The sequence below is a fragment of the Eurypyga helias genome, unplaced genomic scaffold (assembly GCF_000690775.1).
Source record: "Eurypyga helias isolate BGI_N326 unplaced genomic scaffold, ASM69077v1 scaffold8849, whole genome shotgun sequence".
NCBI lineage: Eukaryota > Metazoa > Chordata > Aves > Eurypygiformes > Eurypygidae > Eurypyga > Eurypyga helias.
Genome location: NW_010271377.1, coordinates 114,965 through 129,048, shown reverse-complemented (window position 1 = coordinate 129,048; position 14,084 = coordinate 114,965). Strand labels below are relative to the sequence as shown.

At 49.3% G+C, this 14,084-nt stretch overlaps 1 protein-coding gene across 1 annotated transcript in view; it reads left to right on the top strand.

The window, feature by feature from the left end:
* The first annotated feature begins 1,352 nt into the window (after positions 1-1,352).
* OLFM1 (olfactomedin 1) overlaps positions 1,353-14,084 on the top strand; it is a 20,430-nt gene continuing 7,698 nt past the window's right edge. Inside the window, exons 1-3 of the mRNA XM_010158794.1 lie at positions 1,353-1,510; positions 6,928-7,083; positions 9,491-9,710. Coding sequence (XP_010157096.1) covers positions 1,460-1,510; positions 6,928-7,083; positions 9,491-9,710 — 427 coding nt within the window. The 5' untranslated portion in view covers positions 1,353-1,459. The remainder of the gene's footprint in view (positions 1,511-6,927; positions 7,084-9,490; positions 9,711-14,084) is intronic.

Here is a 14,084-nt window from a genome sequence, read left to right as displayed (position 1 = left end):
CTCCCCGTGCCTTCAGCCAGAGGGTTGGAAAGTTTCCCCCGGCGCCGCTTTGCGACGGGTTCGGGACGGGAGGTGCGAGTCCCGCGGGATCCAGCCGCCTCCTGCCCTCGGTGGGATGGGGAGTTGCGATGTGTTTCGGTCGTGATGTCTCCTGTGTTGCTGGGGGGCTGCTACGGTGCCTGGTCTTGCCGGTTTGGAAATGGCTGAGAAAAAACACCCCTTCTGTCTTCCCTGAGCGGGGAAAATTGGGCATCTTTTGCCTCCCGGCTGCATCTTGTGCCTTGTAATAGAGGTAACGGATTACAGCTCTGCTGCTTCCAGACGAGGATTTCGTGTAGTGGTTCTGCTGACGGTGAATGAAGCTGAGATTTCTTTTTTTCCAGTGTTACCAGGGATTATGAGACCCATTTATTATTATTTTTACCAGTTGTTTTAGCTCGAGAATCACATTGTCTGTCTGCCTGGCAGTCTCTCTCAGTGCGCGGCTGTCAGCGTGGCTATTTGCAAGGTTATCGGTAATATACTGAAATAGTAGAAAGAACATTTCCCTTCTGGTTGGCGAAACGGTGGTACCTTCAAAGCGACCGGAGGCTGAATTGTGATTAAATGTATTTTGCAAAGTACTGTGAGATCAAAGGATAATTAAGATGAGAGAGGTTTGGAGAGCACAAGGGGGACTGGGGAACGTGCTGTGTTTGTGCCTGGGCTCCCCTTCACGGTGTGTGCTGGAAGCTCCAATGGAGGCACTGATGGTACCCTCCGGACCACATCCCTTCTTTGCTGGCATGCTTGGCAGGGCACAGCACTGGGCTTTTCCTGCTCAGGACCCATTTGGTGGGAGGGAAATGGTTGGTTGGTGGATCTCCCCATCCCCAGGAGAGTCTGGCAGAGGAGCGGGGAACCGTAACTCCGGGTGTCCGTTTACTCAGAAGAGCTGATTTTCCTGCTGCCGGAGCTGGGCGAGCTCTGCAGTGGCACAGTGCTCCCCGCTCAGCCCTCACCCAGTACACCCTGTCCTCCCTGGTAGCCCGGGCACATCCTCCTCACCGTGTCAAGGAGAAGTCGAGTGCTCTGTAACAGCTCCCAGCCCCGACGTGCTCGGTGCCTTCCAGCACGCCGCAACGCTCGCTGCTTCCCGGCTTCCCTCCTCCCCATGCGTTGCTTCAGCTCTTGCTTTCCTCTCCTTTTCAGACCCTTTTATTTGTCCCCAACCTGTATTTTTGCATTGCAAGTGAATTCTGTCAGCTGGGCCCTCAGAGGAGCCTCCCTCCGCTTCCAGCACAGCTCCGGCATCTGCCACTTCCACGCTGCTTCCTCCACCTGCCAGGCCTCCCCCCACTTTTTTCCCTGTGTTAATTAGGTGTTGCCTACCAACCCAGAGGAAAGCTGGCAGGTCTACAGCTCTGCCCAGGATAGCGAGGGACGTTGTATATGCACAGTGGTGGCACCTCAACAGACGATGTGTTCGCGTGATGCCAGGACAAAGCAGCTGAGACAACTATTAGAAAAGGTAATGGTTGACCCCGTCTGGGAAAGGTGGTTTGGTTTGGCATGATGTTGGGAGTGAAAACCTGAGTGAGCTGGGCTGAGCCTTGGTTTCCAGGGAAGATGGACTCCTTGGGCCAGCCCTCCCGTGCCGTAGCTGTCCCCAAGCGTGTGGTGGGGAATAATCAGCGGCGGTTGGGAGGATAAATCTCGCAGTGTTTCTGAGGCACAGAGGAAAGAGGACCGTGGCTTCAGGTCAGGTTAAAACTGCTGAGATGAAAGCAACAATATTGAACCATATCACTAAAAAAAAAAAAAAAAATTCCAAACCCCAAAATGTGTAATTTACTTATTTTTTTCATTACGTTAACACAAGCAGTTCCAAAGGATGAGCCTCAACAAGAATGAGAGAAGATGGAATTAAAAATGTAAAGCCCGTGCTTTCCTGGCCAAGCTGATATTAAAAAGGTCAAATAAAACAGTACAAGCTGTTGGCATCAAATAGCACAGAAATGACAGTTAGTGGTTTTCTTTCTAATGTTGACATCGACTTGATTAGTTTTTAATGGTCTGCTGTCCAAAGAGATCAAAGAATCTCATTAGGGAAACATTCCCGATAACAAGAAATTTTCCAGATAGTAGATTTCATTGAAGAAATGCTGTTTCATGCGAAATGGTGCTCTCCTCTTTAAAATATAAGTGGACTCCTGTGCTGGATATGTAATTATCCTTCATGCCCTAATGCTATGTTGGCATGTGTTGTGCATGACAAAGTAATTTTTATCCTGCTGCTTTTGGGAAGTTGATGTATTAGTCACTCATAACAGTATTAAACCTACACTTAACTGATTTTCCTGTGTGATAAGGACGATAAAGTGAGGCAGGAAACATTTAGCCCTAAAACATCTCTTTGGTATGTCAGAGGCTTCTAAAAATAATCCCACTCAAGCTTTTATTTCCCTGAGCAGTAACAGCGATCGGTCCAATAGCATTTGTCTAAGAGGCAGCAGGCGTTACATGAGCAGGTGACCCGGGCGTCCGAGAGCCATCGTGTTCCCAGAACCGCTCATTTGTGTTAAACAAGCAGGATTTGACCCAGTGCCCTCTGCTAATGGGCAGGCGAGTTGGGCGTTCGAGACCTGGGATAACACCAGTTCCTGTGCGGAGGGTGTAAGTGCTCAGTGATTTTTCCTTTATGCAGCTCTCCGGCTGCCAATGGATAGTGAGGGAGGAGCGGTATTTCAGGGCATGTGTTCTGGGGATATGTTACCTGCCTGCTGATCTGTCTGCGTCTCACTCCTACGCTAACCTATATGAAAACCCCAAAATAAAGAATGGGCTCTTAGTGCCAGACATCTGATCTTGATGAAGGCTGGAATGATAATCCCTATAGGAAAATGCAGCTACGGAGAAGAGCTTCCAGCTTCCCAGGAAGGATTTCAAACCTGAAAACCCTTTTCCTCACCTGACATTTTAATTCTAGCTTCACGATGGGAAGACTCACATCTCCCAATTTCTCTCTGCCAGCAGATGAAGAAACGTAATGTGTCAAAGAGGTAATTGGGTTTGGATTTTCAAAGGAGGAGACCTGGCAGTCACCTATGGAAATAATAAGGCATTGCTTTTACGGGCAAGAAATAAGCTGCATTTGAGCGTGAGTGTGTGTATGTGTGTACACAAACCAATTACAGCATCTTCAGTGAGAAATCTCTGCACAGAGGCTTCAGCAGCCGAATGTACTTTGAGGCTCAAAGCTGCCAAGACCCCGTCTACCCTCGACACATGGACACAGACATACGTGTAGAAACTGCAGTTCACGCTGCTTGCAAGTGAATCCTGGGCACCCCGTCAGTTTGAAGAGCAGGCGTTAAGTGAGGGAAGGTGAGCCAGGTCTGCTCGCCACCGCACAAACTGTTCAGCCTGTGTTTTGACACGGAGGTGTCTGAGCTCATCTTTGGCTGGAGTACACGGAGTCCTTCCAGCCTTATATGTGTCAGGTGCTGAGTCCAGATCTTGGACTGCAGCCAGACCAAGACATCACCTAAATCCTGTTCGCAAACAGATTATGTTTTATCTTCGGATGGATTTTTATTTGGTTTTTTGGCCTTGTTATCTGGGAGGACTTCCTCCTCTGATGGTTAAACCAGTTTTGGCTTCCTGCCCATTCTTATGCTTTGCCAGCACTGATTTCCAGATTAAACAGTTCTTTTTGTTCCTTTGTAATCACTCTGAGGTGTATATAGGAACGACAATGACATCTCTCCTCAGCCTTTGCTTTGCCACTACAGACCTTACAAGGTGAGCTTTTCATGTCCGGGTCCATCGGCTGAGTCCAGCTCTCTGCTAATTCTTCCAACAGACCACAAACGTCTCCCTCAAGATGCCTCCTGCAATCGCTCCACCAGTTTGTCCAGCTATCCAAAGCTAAAGATTCATCCCAATTCAAACCCCAAAGATGGGTTTAGAACAGCTCTTTTGAGCTGGCATGAAAGGCTGATCTACAGGGAAGCTGGAGGAGGGTTTGAACCATGGCTTTGACCATATAAATCACACTAGGGTCATCAGGCCAGTATTGACTCTCTGTTACTCTGGCTTAATTCTGTGTCAAACAAGATGACAAGAACAGCGCTGGAAGTTTCATTTGTATCAATTTTCGATTTCAAATGCTAAAACTAACTCTTTTCCCCAAGACAGTCGCAGGTATCTCTCTCCCATTAGCCTGATGGAAGATGAGGTTTCACGTTGAGAGTGCGTGCTCCACCAACGGAGGCAAAAAGCATTTTAGCTGATGTTTGAGGATAGCGCTTAATGGATGAAGCTGAGGGAATTGGAGAGACAGTATCCTTCGGTCTCAGTTCATTAGAGCACTTATGTACATGCTTAGGTTTAAGCTATGAATAGTCTCATTGAAATCTAATCATGTGCCAAAGTACTTTGCTGGATCAAGGGCTTAATATGCTAATGAAGGAGGACAAGTAGATCTTCAGCTGATGAAGCACGCAGAGATCAGGAACAATGGAGACTGACTTTTACAAGTCTGGCCAGAATATCCCCTGGTTGAAAACAATATGGGCAACAGATAGTCAGAGTCCGGGCTTGTAAAACACATCCCTGAAATAGCACAGCAGCTAATTTTAGGCGTCTCAGTTTAGAGACGTGCGAGGAGGCTATTTTCCTCTGCAGTCAGGGGAGAGGCAGACTCCTCCAGAGGTGATTCACAGCAGAAGCCTGAGCAGGAGGCTCTGATTCATTTCCTAGCAGAGTCTGTCTCTCCCTCCCCACCACCCAAGAGGCAGCGTAAAGAGCCTTCCCGTGGCCTTGCTCAGGCCCTGCGGGGTCAGATACTGGCATATCGTTACAGAAATGCTCTTTTCTGATTACTTACAGCTTGGTCTTTAATTTGAGTTAGGCATTAGTGGAATAAATGAGATCAATTTTCGATAATCCCTACAAGTCATTCCTATTCCAACCCATTGGAACAATTCTGCTATGTAGATACAGCTCGACTCACAGGAGAATAGACTGGATAACCAGGATAAAAATATCTGCAGACCACTCATGCTTGTCTAAGATTTCCTGTCTTCTGCCTCAGGGTAGAGAGAGAGGTCTTCAAACTCCTCCACATCCAGCCCAGGTACATTAGCACCCAGCGTGTCCACCGAGAGCTCACATACCCTGGGGGAGGTGTGGGCTCGGGCTGAGCTCAGCTCTGCTCTTTTCCTCTTCAAACGAAGAGGGGCTTGTCCTGCCCTTCCCTGCTCCTCGCACCTCCCTGAGCAGGTCCTTGGTGGTTGTCAGGTTGGGTGCTGGTTCCTCTCGGGGTGTTGTGCTGGGACTCAGAGACCTAAAATAGCTTCACCTTTGCTAAGGAAGACTACTAGACCCCCGGAGCAGTTGTACTGGTTGTACAAAATGTTTCCTCGCTGTTGGCCTTTGAAATGTAGGTTGTCCATACATTTTTAATAGTTCCCTGTAATAGTTTTCTTGTCATTGTGCATGAGCAATGGGCATTTTGATCCCTTCAGAGATGCAGACGCCAAAGTTGGCATTTGACCTATGCTGGTTTCAGCAAGTAGCCTCCGAGACCTGGCTGCGTGCGGGTGTCCCGCCGTCCCCTCGCTCTGTCCCTCCAGGTAAGTTGCAGAAGCCCAGCGTGATCTGCTGGAGGTGCTTTTGCACTTGCGCTGTTCTTTCCCCGTCCCAGCCTGTCTGCGCGTGGCTTTGGCGAGGACGGAGACAGGAGCGGATGTGGCAGCATGGGCTCTGGGAGCGGATCTGCAGGGACAGCGCTGGCTCGCACTTGGGTTTTGCTTAGACACCCGCAGATGAAGAGACTTGAACCAGGGTGCCTTTAGTTAGGGCTGCGATGCAGCAGCACGCCGGGATGCCTGATTCATTTTAAACACCGGCACCGTCCCTCCCAGTGCCGACAGTCACATTTTGGTGGGTAGCACGGCAGCTGAGCCCCGTAATGTCCAAACTGCAGTACGAACACAGCCATTCCCGATGCAAAGACCTTCATTTACACCCATTGCTTAATGCTAAATAGATGCTTAGGTGCCTGAGTCAGAGCTTGTTTACCCTCGCCTAGCCTAAAAATGAGAGAAGAGAATATCTTAATAAATCAGATGGCAGCCAACCTTCAAAATCAGGTCAGCGTAGCTATCATTTCCCTTCCCTCCTTACACCTCCAGCTCTTTTTTTCTCACGATGAGCCCAGCCAACCTTCTTGCATCACTCCTTCGGCAGGGCCAGATGGGTGCTGCGCGGGGAGCCGCGGGGATGCGGCATCGGTCGGCTGGAAAATATGCCGACGCAGCACAACCTCCGGAGAGGGCAGGCACCAGTGGGGCCAGCCAGAGCGGGAGCTCCCGCCGTACTTCCCCGTTTCCAGATGCCCTCACCTGCAGCTGGATTTGTTGTGGCAGATGCTGTATAAACAGTAGGGCTGTTTGGATAATGAAGTTTTTACTAGCTGGGAGTAAAGTTTGCACTTAGGCAATCAGTAAGTGTCACTTGCGTACACGGAGTAATGATAATGTGCACCTCAGCAGAAGTGTTTCTCGTAGTCAGACGTGCTTCTGGCTCGACTAAGAGCCTCTCCTCGCACGACGGCGGGTGCCATGCCAGCCTCTCAGAGAGGCCATCGTGAGTGATGCGTTTTAGCCTCGACTACAACCCTTATTTGCATGTGTGATTGTTAAATTATTCTCTGCAGCGCGGCAGAATAAATGTTTATGAAACCAATTTGCTGTAGTTTAGAGCATGGGGGTCATAAAACTATGAGATGCTGTTGATTAACTAGTAAATAATGCAGAGGCTGATTAGCCTTTAGCTTTGTTGACTGTGTAGGAAAAGGTCTGCGTTCGGCGTTGGGATGCAGGCGGGGCTGCGTCGCTGCTGGTGAAGCGACACCTTAATGAGTCCCTTCTCGTTTGACAGGTGCAAAACATGTCCCAGTCGATAGAGGTGTTGGACAGGCGGACTCAGAGAGACCTACAGTATGTTGAGAAGATGGAAAACCAGATGAGGGGACTGGAATCCAAATTTAAACAAGTGGAAGAAAGCCACAAGCAGCATCTGGCAAGGCAGTTTAAGGTATGTCTGTTTTCCAAACTGCTAACCAAACTGTGGCTAGGGATTTAGCGGGCTGTGCACGGGACCATGGTCCCAGTCCCCATCAGCTCACGCAGCCGTTGGTCCGGTTGTACACGGCGCTGGCGGCCACCCACCCATGGAGCCCCCTCCTCTCCAAAGCACGGCCAGACCCAGGTCACGGCATCGCATCCTCAGCCGCAATATGTTTTTCTATAGGGTAAAAGCCTAAATCTGTGTGTTCCCGTACCCACAATCCCCCTGGGTGCCTCAAACAGGGCAGCGTAGGATTGTTCCGTGAGAGAGGGTCTGCAGGGAGACCCTGGGGCAGCTGAGATCAGGGCGAGGTGGGTTTCCCTCCAAATTTTCTTGGGAAGATCCAGGAGCTGGGGCTCTGTTTCCATTTCTGCAGCACCTGGCAGATCACTACGAGCTGTCACCAAATCGCTTCCATCCGTGGGGTGATTGTAGCAACAGGGCAGTCAAACAAAGCGATCAACCCCCCCAGATATCCCAAAATCACAACTATTGCAGCTGTCCTCGTGCAAACTGCACGACTCAAGGCTGTGCAAAGGTCCAGGTTGGAATGAATGGTGTTGGCAGCAGAGCCGGCACCTTCCCATGGATTATACGTGTTTTGTCCTGGTGTCGTACAGGTTATTAGTAAAGCGATCAGCCTTTTAAATGAAGCCGTCATTGCGAGCAATGCTCGAGCTTCCACAAACTTGATGGAGGACAGATAGAATTGCCAAAAAGAGGCTGTCAGCAGTAGTTGGAATGTTAGATGTTGGTAATGTTTTGGATTAATAGAGATAGAAAAGAAATCAAGAAGATTTCTAGTGAAATTTTAGGGACATTTCTGGTGAGCCACCAAGCAGATTCCCATCCTTATTTCCAGGCAGATGCCCAGCTGGCTGGTATTGTAAAGCAGTATATTTTTAGATGATACATTAAATACCAAGTTTACCTCATAAAAAGCTGGGAAGAAGGTTCTTAAAACTTTCTACCAACTCCACCTCCTCCACTCCCTATCTCCAGTTATCACAGGATCCTAAATTTAGCCTCACAGTCTGGATGTAAGGACCATCTTTCTGATTTAAGCATGAGTTTCCTTTTTTCCTTCTTTATTTTTGCCCCCCCATTCATTCTGGTGAGTTTAATCCTCCCCTTTGCCTGCCAGAGAGCTTGCACCAGGCAGTGCAAGTAAATAAGAAAATAAATATATTCCCCACATGCAAACTGCAGGAGGGAAAGCCTCTTGACTTAAATAGGAGGGGATGGGAAGGAAAGAAATGAGGCTGAGGACCAATTTCTGATCCCGTTCACTTCAGCAGCCAGCCAGATGTCACAGCCCTGAGCGCTGTGAATTTGGGCAGCGTGCAGTAGTTTAAGCAGCACCAGGTATTCTGTGTGTACTGACATGCTTCATTAACGCGTAGGTGCATGCATATTTATGTCTACTCATTAGCTGCTGGAGCAAAGCATCTTTAACAAAATGCTGCATCCCGTGCCTTTAAACGAGGCCTTCTTTTAATTAAAAAAAAGGAAAAAAAGTCTTCGTTTCCGCAAAATAAATTTGATAACGACTTTGATTTTTATGTTCTTTAGAGCATGCCTAAAAACAGTAAGGAATTTTTGTCTAATTTGCTGCCAAAGCACCATTTGAAACAACAGCCGCAGCATTTTGTTTCTGCTAATGCCAGCATTAAAATGTGAGTGGTTTGGAGCTCTTGTGTTTCTTTTTTTTTCTCTTTAGTTCCGTGAGAGTATTTGTTATGAATGGCTATCTATATAAGGCAGGTTAGTGAGCTAGATCCTCAACAGTATTTCATTTTCTTGCTTACAGGGCTAACTTAAAAGCAAGTTTTTTCAATGCTGCAGTGACTGAAGAAGCAGTTCACTCCCATGTAACCATGAAAAGAGGGCCACAGAGCATTTTGCACCATGCATTTATTTTTTTGATTATTTTCCAAATTAGCACCATATCTCACTAAGGAACCTTGAACCACACAGCCGAGATCTTCCTTTGCATGCAATTGTAGATGCATTTCATGAATAGTTTGAAACCCTTGTCAATGCATATATATATATTATTTTATTTTATTTTTTGGAAAGAAAAAAAAAAAAAAAAAGAACTCTTTGTGTATGTGACCTGAAGCATGTAACCCTAAGATGTTGCATTCTAAAAATGACAAATAAAGGCCTTTCCCAAATATTTTGGTGTTCTGCAGCCTGTTTAATATGTTCTTTCCAATACATCATTTGGACCAAAATAATAACTAAAATAATTTTAATGATAATAATTGTGGGATATGAACGTTGCACTCACGTAGGAAGCAACCAGGTCAAGGCAGAGTGTTGCAGATTTTTGCACGCATAGCACTGAACCAAGCTTATTTTAACCTTGCAGGCAATAAAAGCGAAAATGGAGGAACTTAGGCCTTTGATACCAGTGTTGGAAGAGTACAAAGCCGATGCAAAATTGGTATTGCAGTTTAAAGAGGAGGTCCAGAATCTGACGTCAGTTCTAAACGAACTCCAGGAAGAGATTGGCGCCTATGACTACGAAGAGCTTCAGAACAGAGTGTCAAATCTTGAAGAAAGGCTTCGTGCATGCATGCAAAAATTAGGTAGGCTCAGAACAACATGGTGGCACTGGCTCAACACCATCGATGTTAAACCACGCATCCCGTCTGGAGGCAGAGATGCCAGGCTGGACATCTCCTCGTGCCTTGCCTGGCTGTAAGGGATGGGCTCGCGCAGCCAGGTTTAATCCTGTAAATATTTATGCCATAAATAACATATTGATCTTGGGAGTAGTCCTGCTGAGGATTACTCGCATGACCCATGTTGCTCATGGCGTAAGTGCTTCAGGATCGGGCCCTGGACTAGGCATGTGACTTTTTGCAGCGTTTGCATAAGCGGACGGACGGTGAAATGCGGGAAACGCGGGGCCTCTTGCAAACGACGCGTATGCAAAGCAAAGACATGCACCCGTTTTGCTTATGCATCGATGGCCGAGCCTTTTGCTAACCGGACCTGGCACATCAGCAGAGGTCTGCGCGCCGCTGTCAGTAGCGCGTGCGTGTGTGTGTGTGTGCAGGCTGTGACTCGGTTTCCCTCTTTCCTTTCCTTTTGCATCTTGGAAATCCCAGTTGAGAAGAGCATGATGTGGCTGGTGTGGGTTTGCGGTTTGCTCCGGCCTATGCCCTGTGCAGGATATAAATCCTCCCCACCTCTCCCATTCCCTGAGGTATCAGGGAGCCCCTTCCATCAGGCTGAGTAACCAGCAATGCTAAAACGCAAAAGATTCATCTTTAATCTCATTATTCGGAGAGTATTAATTGGCTGAAGCTTGTGGGTCTGTAGTGGGGAGGCACGGCTGTAGCTAAACCCAGCACCCAACTCCAAACTGAGGGTGGAGAAAAGGGGAAGAAGGGCACTGCCTCCCGCAGCTGCGAGAGATCTCCCCACTGTTTGTTGGCCTAGCTCTGGCTTGATTTAATTTCTACTTACATTATTGACTTTCTTGTTAAGCAATTTAGATAATCTAAACACATTAACTGCTCTGCAGTCTATTTTGGTAGCACATATGAAATTACACTCTCAGGTAACCTCATGGAAGATCAGATCTCTTCTGAGCGCTTTCTATCCTTGGCAAGGTAACGCTTTGTTTCTCTCTTTCTCTGCTGGTGGGGTTGCTTTTGCTTGTTTCTAGATGCCTCCACGCTTCTGAAAGCAGCCACCTCCCCTGCATTTCCATTCTGGCCTCGGTTACCCTGTACATCCCTTATAAGCTGCCTCTCACTCGGAATCTCGGAGAGGAAAGCGAATTTCCACGTAAGGCTGGATGCTCAGAGGTACTTGGACTATGAGCATGCAGCGGGTCACGCACTGGGACAGCCCCAGGGAGCTGCCTGGGTAGCAGGTATGATGCCCCCAGCTGAGCGAGAGGGCAGAGCCTGATTTCTCATTTACTAACGAGTGCTGACGGGCCAGGTTTGGTTCGGGGGCAGAACAGGCTGAGGCAAGTTGTGCCATGGCTTTCCGCGTCATATTTGCGTCCCACTCCTCACCCGTGAGGGTGGAAGGAAGCACGGGGGAGGCAGCAGGGTTGGGGGGTGGCGGGCAAGTCCTGACTGATCTCACCCACTTAAATTTCACCCTGAAAGCTTAATGGGGATGGAAATGATTGAGGTTGTAATGACTTGGTGCTTTCTGTTAGCAGTACCTAATATCTGGAGCTCTATCGTGTGGGGACCATACAGACATCTAGGAATGTCCTGCAGTGGGTGAGATAAGAAAGGATGGGGAACCAGCCCAGGAGCATCCAGTTGACCAAGGTCACGTAGCAAACAGCAGCCCTGCACCGTCAGCACGGGGCAGCTCTACGCTGCAAACGGCTTTTCTCATTCCTCCCTGCCAAAGGCAGATGTGGGTGTGATGGTGAGAGAAGGGACCCACTTGCTGCGTCCGTAGCCTTCAGCCCATCTCTTGAAGATGAGGAGGAGCTGTGGGTGATAGGGACAAGGAACAGCAGCAGCACCAGGGATTTCAGTCAGGGCTGCAGAAGTACTTTCCCAGGGATAGTGCTTTAAACAAAACCGTCCTCAACCTCACAGCTGCTCTCCAGCCTTGGCAGAGCTGCCCCAGCCCAGGCTGACTCCACCAGAGCCGGGGATGATCCTCTCACAGACCCTGGCCAGACTTTAAGAAGTTGCTCCCAAACCATTCAGGGCTCCAAAAAATTAGACTTTGCTCTTGGACCATTACCCACTTCTGCTCTGGGCCATGTCCTTGCTCTTTACATCCCCCTCATGCTCAGGTCCTGCAGCTGGGACACCCAGCCACGGCAGCAACCCAGGTAAGAATGACTGAGGGAGCTAGGATGGCAAGCTCTTGCAGGCAACTTTTTCTAGAAACTTTTAGGGTGGTTTTGAAGTCTTTTTGAGGCTTCATTTGGGCTTTTTGGCTGCGCTCCTTCTTTCTTCTCTTGCTCTCTCTGTGACCGTGGGGTCAGGGCAGGGCTTCTGCCCCGGGGCACTGCAGCACCCCTGGGTGCTCGTGGAGGTAGGCACTGAGTCTCACAAGGGGAGGGTTTGCTGCTCGCTTGGGAAGGTGATTTATTTGGTCACTTAACAGCAAACAGCATGGATTGAATTTCCAATGTTGTTTATCACTCTGGAGTGTAAACCACTGAAAATGGTAGTTAATTGAGTTAAATTCGGATAACAACCTTACAGGTGCTTTGTTGCTGCACGATGAGGTCCTGTTTGCTGAGGATTGCTGTTTGCTGCCAATTACCTGCTCAGAGAAATTCACTGACATCTCAAGTACATGTTTTAGCTTAGATTTGCTCCTATGTGGGCCAGCAATGCTGCTCACTTGGTGCGTGTTCACCTTCTAGAGCTCAGGATACAGCTTAGAGCACCCAGAACAGGCTCAGGGAGCTGCTGCAGTAAGCACAGGACAGGAAAAAAGGGAGGGGATGTGCCATGTTCCCATCCAGTCCATCTCTCCCCATCCTCCGGGAAGAACCGATGCTCAGCAGTGCAGCAACATTTTCCTTAGACCAGGTCCTGGTTTGCATTTTGGGTTTCCTAAGCATTATTGATGGATCAATAGTGAAAACACTTCCTGACCCTGGCAAGTGTGTGAAGGGAAAAAAAAATCAATAATGGCACGTTCAATCTGTTATTCTGTTTACACTCTTAAAGATCACTATTTATACAGGGATTTTAACGTTTCCATTAACGTTCCTAAGAGGAGCCTTGGAGGAGCAGAGAGGTTGGCACTGCTCGATTCTGGGGGGTAATTGAACTCGGCTGCGCTCCACAGGCTCACGTTTGCCTGATGGCACAAGCTTTCCCTGACTCTTGCAAAAAATCCCAGCCCACAATCCTGGTGCAGAGATGAGGACAGAGCCCTGCCAGCCTGTCCCAGATGTTTTTGGGATGAGGGGCTCCCAGCTGGGCAACAGAGACAAGGGCAGGTCATCATCCCGCTGCCCCAGCCCCATCCCCCTCCCTGAGGGCTGTAGGATGCTGGGGGGATCAGACCTTGGCGTCATGGGAAGCCCAAGCTGGGAAGGTGCTCGGCTGTGGCAGCAGCAGCCGGAGCAGAAGGAGACGGCGCTGGTGTCGGTGTGGTGGCTGCGTCGGCAGATAAATTGCTGCTGAGCTGCTAAACCTCGCTCGTGGGCTGAATCTTGGGAGAAATATGGAGCGGGGGTGTTAGTATCCTGGGAGAATGGTAGCAGTTGTTTTAACTGACTGGAGGAAAGCGTGTCTTCTCCTGCTGGAAAATTCCTTGTGTGGCTGGAGGAAGGGGCTGTGTGTGTGGAAGTGGTGGCTCGTGGTTGCTCTCCTGAGCTGCAGGAAGGCAGGTCGGAGGAGATTGGCAGGGTCAGCCTGGAAGGTCACTCAGGAAGAGGCTGATATGTGCTGTTTTTGAGGAACAGGGACACACCGGCCCCCATAGGCCACAGGTCCAGGGACCTGAGAAGCGCAGGGGAGACTGGAGTGACTGGGCTCTGGGGAGAAGCGCAGGGGAGACTGGAGTGAAAACAGATCCTCTGTGCGTGCCCCAAAACCTGCTGCTCACAGGCTTCCCCTGCGTTGTGGACTCAGGGATGAACACTGGTCGTGCTTTCCTGTTGCACATTTCTGGAGTGACCTGAAATGCCTGTAGCATCCACGCTCCTGCCATCCCAATGGGAGAGCAGGTTTGCTGTGCAAGGCTCGGCACCCGTGGGTGCTGGGCTGCTCAGGGCAGGAGAGTTTTGCAGGGCACTCAAGCAGCAGCATTAGGGCAGTCACAGCCAGGGTTTAAAAACTCCCCATTGTGAGTCAGTAGAGTCTGATAGAGGAAGGATTTGGATGTTGGGCATCTGGGCTCACACCCCAGCTTCGCTCCCAACGCCCTGCCCCACGCTCAGCTCCTCGTCCACAGAGGAGAGCGCTGCTGAGAGTGGCAGGGGCTGGGGGTGGGTGCTTCGAGGCTGT